Here is a 7,581-nt window from a genome sequence, read left to right as displayed (position 1 = left end):
TGGAGATCCACCTTGGGTACTAGTTTGTTTTTAGAAACTTCTTTATTTTATGTCATCCTTTTAACCTTCACATCACTATGACTGGTATGGGTGACGAAGTGGACTATTGTATGCTTGAGCGATAGACACACGAGTATCACTTGTCTCCCGTACTTGGTTTCTAAGTTCCATCTTCGTCGTCATTTGTTCTTGATGCCCCGCTTGGTAAGATTGGGTTCTATCTTAGGCATCTTGATTGTAGGTTAAGGTTACCCCCGTCTAGCTTCTTTTTGGAAGTTCTTTGTTTTTATAAGGTTCATCTTGTTCAACCATGTCCTAACGCAATGTCGAAGGTAGTTACTTTCGAAGTTTTTTGTGTTGCTCATGAAATACCACTTGACGTCACTTTGTTTCGCTACTTTTACTGTTTAAAGAAGTATGGTGATTGGTATTCTTTTCGCATTCTTCATTTCCTTTCTCTTCCGATTTATCTCGCTCCAATGGTAACTAGAAAAGTAGGTTTTGCTAGGTAGATGTGCATAGCTTATGTCTTCCTTTCATTCCTTATTATGTCCTGCTTGGTGATGATTCAATATCTATGTTTGTCAATCTCTGTTTGTTCATGCCCTTGTTTCTCATTTCTGCATGAAAAGATCTTTTCTGCCAGAAGTTGTACTTGCTTTCTTCTCTACCATCATCGCCACGGGTCCCGTTGGTGGTTTGTTATGCATTGTTCCATATCCATTTGGTATTCTGAACGGGACCGCGCCATGGATCGTTAACACGATTTCTCTGAACTTTCTCATGGCACTTCTCCTGAATATGATATTATATGGTGACATTGGTTATATGATCGTGAAATCTATTGTCTATGTGTTTTTGGCTTGTGTTAACTGATTTGGTAAAGTTAACAGAATGGACAATATCCCTTTTGGCCATACAGAGTGTCCCATAAAGCTTATTAAATGCCTTACCGGTTGTTTCATCTTTTTCCTCGTCTGCTCCGGTAACTGTGAGAAGCAGTGGTTGTACATAACTTCAGTCGAACTCCCACTATCACAATATATCCTATGAATACCTATATTGTATATCTGCCCATATATAAGTATCAGCCTGTCTTCTTGGTGGTGAGCGATATATTCCTTTTCGTCATTAAACATATCGCATAGATGCTCAGTGCCTTTTTCTTCTCCATGCAATGGGTGGTTTGTTTCCTTTATTTTACTATTGGGTTGTTGCCTTGACTATGATGTTTCAATTTCGACCTACTTATCGGGTATTCCTTTTGTTTGTCTGGGGCCCTCATAATACGGATGATACCAATGTTGTTACAACAAACTCCAGGCGTGTGCTTAGCTCAACCACCTAAACGTCTTAGTCTAATAAGTGTTCGAGAATCCCTCTACATAAGATAAACAAGTGCTTAGTCAGCCATACCGAAGGTTGGACCCCAACATATAACGCTCTACTGCCTATGTTGGATTAAGGTTCTTAGTGTTGTCTTAATGCTATATAAAATGGTTTTTTTCCTTACCTTGCTCCCTTCTGGATATTTTCTCTCTAGGGTATTTATAGGCCACTCGTTGTTAGAAAGGTTTATAGTACTTCCCGATCCCTCATCTATTATCCAGTCTACGGGCAGACACGTCTCTTGTCATTTCCTTGTTGTTTTATTCGTTTGTGACAAGCCATGGTGTATGTATCGACGATCTTGTAAGTACTAGGCCGGTAATGGATTTCCTTGGAGTATCGCCTCGTGCACCATTATAGACCATTTAATAAAATGTAAAATTTCAAAATTATAGTTTTTCTTATATTATTTTTGGGTTTGTTCCTTATGTCTTTTGTTTGTGTTTCCTTTGAAATCTATGTATTATATATTCTAAATGAGAAATCATTTATTGCAATCAAACCGCAATTAAACGTAGATAATAATAGGGCTGTCAATTCTCGACACGATCTGCGACACGACATGAAATAAATGGGTTTGTGTTTAGTTTTTCAACCCGCCAACCCACCAGCCTGCCTACCCGTCAACCCGTTTATTAAACGGGTCATATATGAGTTTCTCAAAAAATAAACAGGTTGACTCGCCAACCCGTTTATATTTTTAATAAAAAAAATATTTTATTTTTAAATGTATTTATGTATCAAGTATTAGTATTTAATAAGTATTATATAATACATACCATGGATTCATTGACCATTTGACTGCTTTGACATTTTGATTCGTGGTGGATGACCTAAGGTCGTAAGCCGTAACCTATATAACTCAGTATGTAACCATTTTGCTCAATTAACCTAAATAATAATCTCAAAATTAAATCGCATATGAGTATATCTCCCTCTTCCAGACTTCCAGTCTGACCAACGAACGCGCCAACCTGTGAACCCGTATTAATAAATGGGTTGGCGGGTTATATATGAGTTTATGTTCGAAACCCGTTAAACCGTGACCTGTATATTTAAATGGGTCGTGTTTGGATTGACATATTTTGACCCACCAACTCGACAACCCGTATGATTGCCAAACCTAGATAATAACAATCATGATCAATAATAATGAGAATTTTATCTATCATTTACGAAACGATGATAGGATAATGTTTTTATGGCTAATTATACTTGGTAATCAACATTAAAAACATCAATGAAAAGTTTCTTTATAAACAACTTCTATATTGTATTGTTTTTGTGCTTGTCTTTTAAGTTATTTCTATTAGATTATGTTATTCTTAAAAAAATATTTTTAATTTATTTATTTTACTGGGTGAGATGCAAACTCTAATTTATATTATTCATCAACACTAATTACGATAGAAGACATATTTTATCTCATCGAATGTAAGTACAACAATATATACAATATTCTATATAATTATTTTCAAAATATAAATACAATTACCCGATAACGTTCGGATGAAACGATAGTGAGATTAATTAACAAAGTCGGTGTATCGATCGTATATTAAACTGCATAATTATAAAAAAGTAGCTTCGATAAAATTATTAAACCTTTGGACCTCATCATATAATATGGTCGAAATCATATTAGAATAAGTTTGCACCAACTACCTTAGTTCTTCAACCAAAATAAAAATATAATCTCCATCACATAAAGCCGCGTAGAGAGTGCCACATAACTGATAAAAAAAACAAAATTATCATTTTTATCGACAAATCACTTTCATATTTATTTTTCTATATCCAATACCAAATCCATGTTTGTCCAGCTCCAAATCATTTTATGCTAAAGGAATTTAACACATTTTATACATACATCGGATACGAGTTCCATTTTTTGATAAAATTTTTTAAGCATAAAAAAAATCAGTGCATTTTTTAATTATACAAGTTTTATAATATATTAATATAAATCAGTGCAGATTTATGTACTTGAATAAAGATATATCAGTCCAGTTATCATCTTCTATATTGTAACAAAGTAAAACATCTAACTAATACCCACAAACACATTTTAATAGCACTTTACATAATACATATTTTATTTGTTTTCCCATTTTGTATATGGGAAACATATTACCCAAAGTACAAGTTTGTATCGGAAAATTAATCAATGAGATAAGATCTTGAACCATGCCTTCCAACCACGATTTCGGCTATGACCGGTTATCATCTCCGATCGAGCTTCTGTCATCTGAGGATGTCTCTGCTTCTTACACATCAAAAAATTCCTTTCGCCACATGACCCCACTACATCATTTGCTTTCATTGCTGCCAACAATTTGATTCACATAAATACTTAGGTTAACCTTACAAAGTTAACAATCGATAATATACAATTTGTATTTTAAGTTACTAATTTTATAATTGTATTCAATATGTCACTAATTTTTTTATTAGATTCTATTACACTATTGTAATGTATTTTAAACAGGTAATTTTATTATATCAGATGATATAGCAGCCACAATAGTAGGGTTAGATAGGGCCTAAATCAAAAAATTATCTCATATTAATTGTTAGATTGCCTAACACATACGATAGTTTACCTAGTTGAAAGGTACCCCTTGTGTAATAAGAACCTATAACAAATTAAAGCTTACCTAATACAATTGAAAAATAGATGATCTAGAAGATAAATTGTTTACAATATGTTATTTGTGATATTAACATATTTAGTAATCAAGATTCTTTATTTAACATCCCAACAACAAAATAGGAAAAATGTTAAAGAAAGTTAATATTAACATATTATTTTCAAATTTGTTTGACATATAATTTACTGTATTAGATGAAAAGTATATATGTTTTATGTATTTATTATTGAATTGACAAGTAAACCAAAATAACTAAAATGGGTACAAATCTCAGCCAAATGCGCCATACTTTCTTGAGTTTAAAAGAAATGCCGTTTTCATAAGTCGAATAAGTTGTATAGAAGTTTTTATTAATTTATTTGGTATAATAAAAGAGATTATAGAGCATATTTATATTGTTTTATACGGTACAAGAACATAATAAATTGATAACTTTTGTTTATGTATATAAAATAGCCAAAAAAAACTATATCTTATATGTTAATGATATTTTGTTACATATAAACAATTCATTAATATATCTTATATTTTGTGTATTTATCGTACGAAAGTTTAGAACAATCTCCGTTTAATTTTTCAATTTCATTATAGTATTTTGGAAAAAGAGTTATATCGAAAATATTGAAATATATTTATTATTTTATCGATATGATATAACATATTTTATTATGAAAAAAAATTTCTAATTCTATTGGTCACCTTAATGCCCTTGCAGCTTAGATAACATCATATAAAGTTGTCCTTAACAAAATCGAATTGTACATCTTGAAAATTTTCTTTGGTTATTTGAATTCTTAGATTAATTTTAATAATCATATTGATTGTAAATTTATAAAGTAAAAATAAAATAATCAAAGAATTCAAATAATAACTTTTTTATTAATATATATTTTTAATTATTGATTAATTTATTATTTCAAATAAATTCAAAAAATTACGTGGTATAGTAAACCTTACTATGCATTTTCTTTAATATATATTTTTAATACTTTATAAATTTTAAGCCACAACTATATAATTTATTTACGTTTCTTCTGTAAATGGCTAAATTCTTAATTATATATGGTTTAATATGTTTTAGCTTTTGAAAACCAACTAAAAAAATTAATCAAACTGAATTCTAATTTAGTTTAATCAGTTTATATTTAAATTTAGTTTGAATAATGCAGATCAATATTTTGATAACCAAAACCATTTTAGATTTACTTGTTTCAATTTCAATCGGATGGAACGTATTCATCTACATGAACACTGCACAAACAAAAGAAATCTAGTTTCATATTTTTGGATGGACAATAAAAACAAGGCTCCACATGATATATTTATAAATATGTTTTAAACACGGGTAAAGTATTTATTAAGAATTGCAAAATTCCTTTGCAGCAAAAACGATAATTTAAAACAAAAACATAATTAGTCCTAATAACTAATTATAAAAAACGGATTTGGTGGCTATAAAATAGTAAAAAATGTTGGGCAAACAAATAATAACAAACCAACACATATTAATATTAATGAACTAATAATATCAACATAACAACAATTTTAAAACTACTAATTTATCAATGAAATGATCAGTTACGAATTGAAAATCTACGAAAGAAAAACTTTGCATTTGCTAATAGAAATAGTTAATTACTTGTTCATGATGATATTGAGACATAGCTAGACGTGGATATGCATGAACAGATTATTCCAAATTAACAATATAACAACCAACGAGATAGAATCACAACAAATCAGAGAGAAATCTGCGCATACCTTCAGATCCTGCATTTGCTGGATAAAGCAAAAAGTTCTCCAAATTAGAGTCAAGAACAGGAAGTCGTCCACCACGAGCATACATCTTTAGAGATGAATCAATTACTTCCGAAACTTTATCATCATCATTCACCACGAATCGCAAAGGTCCTGAACTTCCAAGCACGTTGACAGTGATCAGAAACCGTTTCTTCTTCACGTTCTGATTATCGGGAGTCTTCTTCTTAATCATCTTCTCACTATTTTAACGATTCTTCAAAATTCGATTTGTTTGAATGAAATATTAAGTGAGTTAATGATGAAACTGAAAGGATAACTATTTCAAGGGTCGAGACCAACACAGCGAAAATACCACGATTTCATGGAAGTATAGAAGCAGATAGGAGGACGGAAAGGAAGCGAGAGTAGTGAACGCATGAAACAGTAATTGATGTGAATCATCCAATATGATTCTTCATGTGGAGAGAGAGAGAGAGAGAGAGAGAGAGAGAGAGAGAGAGAGAGAGAGAGAGAGAGAGAGAGAGAGAGAGAGAGAGAGAGAGAGAGAGAGAGAGAGAGAGAGAGAGAGAGAGAGAGAGTTTATGTTAATAAATGACATCATTTTATTATTTAATAGGGTTATTAAGAAATAAAATAATCAACCATATTCTAAGTTAACTAGAAAGAAACTAATTTTAAATATACTTTTTAAATGATCAACATATCCGGAATGGGTGATTCCAGAATGATCAAATATATATATATATATATATATATATATATATATATATATATATATATATATATATATATATATATTTTAAAAGTATATTTTGCAATAACATTCCATATATATTTCGAAACGAATTTCGAATTTCGGATAACAAACATGATTCAAAAATAAGTTCGAAATTAAGCAATCAAGATAAAATGGTCGAAAACTGAAAAAATGGTCATTAAAAACTAGTATAGGTTTTTTGAATTTATATTAACAAATGGTATTATTACATTTAGAGAGAGCTTCAAAAAGGATACATGATGTTGGCAATTTTTTTACCAATAGTTTTAATATGCAAAGAAGATCCTTATGCGATGGGTTTGTAGTAGCTTTGCTCGCTAATTATAATAGACTTTTAGTTATAATAGACTTTTAGGTAGTGTTTAACACATAAACTAGATGTAACGAAACTGGATTGAATTCCGCTGGACTGGACTGAACCGAACTAAATAGAATTTGTTGTGTAGCATTTGTTCAGATTGGAACCCAATAGAACACAAATTTAAAATACCAATTTGCCCTCGAGATTGTTTTAATATTTTCTTTTATCATATAATAGCTATAAATGTAGTAATATTATTGAAAAAGTTAATATATGTTATAAATAAAGCAAACACAGTTTTGTAATCTTTATCCAAAAGTTCTCCGTCCCTTTCATCTTTGTATACATGACTATCGTCGCTAGTTATACGTCTTCTTCAAATCCATGGTTATCGTTTTCCTTAACCCATTTGAGGTGGTCTGATACATCCATAGCATCCCCTCATCATTTTAGTCAACATCCCTAACAATGTCCTACTAGAATAAATAAGATTGAAATTAAAATGCTCATGATAAGCAATACAAATAGTTCGATTTGAAGGCTTAGGAAGGTAAACAATATTCATAGCTGTTGTGGTTTTTTTTTATCTCTACTTCAGTTCAGTTATATGCTTCAGTGCCCCTTTGTTCCCACTTCACTAAGCTTGTAGAGAGGTGTCAATTGCTGATAATTGGGGCTGTTAGCACTAAAACTTTCGTGAT

At 30.7% G+C, this 7,581-nt stretch overlaps 1 protein-coding gene across 1 annotated transcript; it reads right to left on the bottom strand.

Moving 5' to 3' along the window:
• Window positions 1–3,365: 3,365 nt before the first annotated feature.
• LOC145100714 (uncharacterized protein At4g22758-like) lies at window positions 3,366–6,267 on the bottom strand. The gene is made up of 2 exons (XM_079037878.1): window positions 5,802–6,267; window positions 3,366–3,714 (listed from the first exon to the last, which is right to left on the bottom strand). Exons 1-2 carry the CDS (start codon window positions 6,031–6,033, stop codon window positions 3,554–3,556), a joined length of 393 nt encoding a protein of 130 aa, XP_078894004.1. The 5' UTR covers window positions 6,034–6,267; the 3' UTR covers window positions 3,366–3,553.
• Between the last annotated feature and the right edge of the window lie 1,314 nt (window positions 6,268–7,581).

Source organism: Lactuca serriola, chromosome 4, assembly GCF_051521515.1.
Source record: "Lactuca serriola cultivar US96UC23 chromosome 4, Lser_US96UC23_V15, whole genome shotgun sequence".
Classification (NCBI taxonomy): domain Eukaryota; kingdom Viridiplantae; phylum Streptophyta; class Magnoliopsida; order Asterales; family Asteraceae; genus Lactuca; species Lactuca serriola.
The sequence above is the reverse complement of the archived record's forward strand: the minus strand, read 5'-3'. Positions and strand labels throughout refer to the sequence as shown.

Bases quoted from the DNA above. Each gene is read 5' to 3' on its own strand.
- LOC145100714 (XM_079037878.1), bottom strand. From the start codon at position 6,033: ATGATTAAGAAGAAGACTCCCGATAATCAGAACGTGAAGAAGAAACGG. The intron at 3,715-5,801 runs GTATGCGCAGAT...AATTGTTGGCAG, and splicing joins AGCAAATGCAGGATCTGAAG to CAATGAAAGCAAATGATGTA.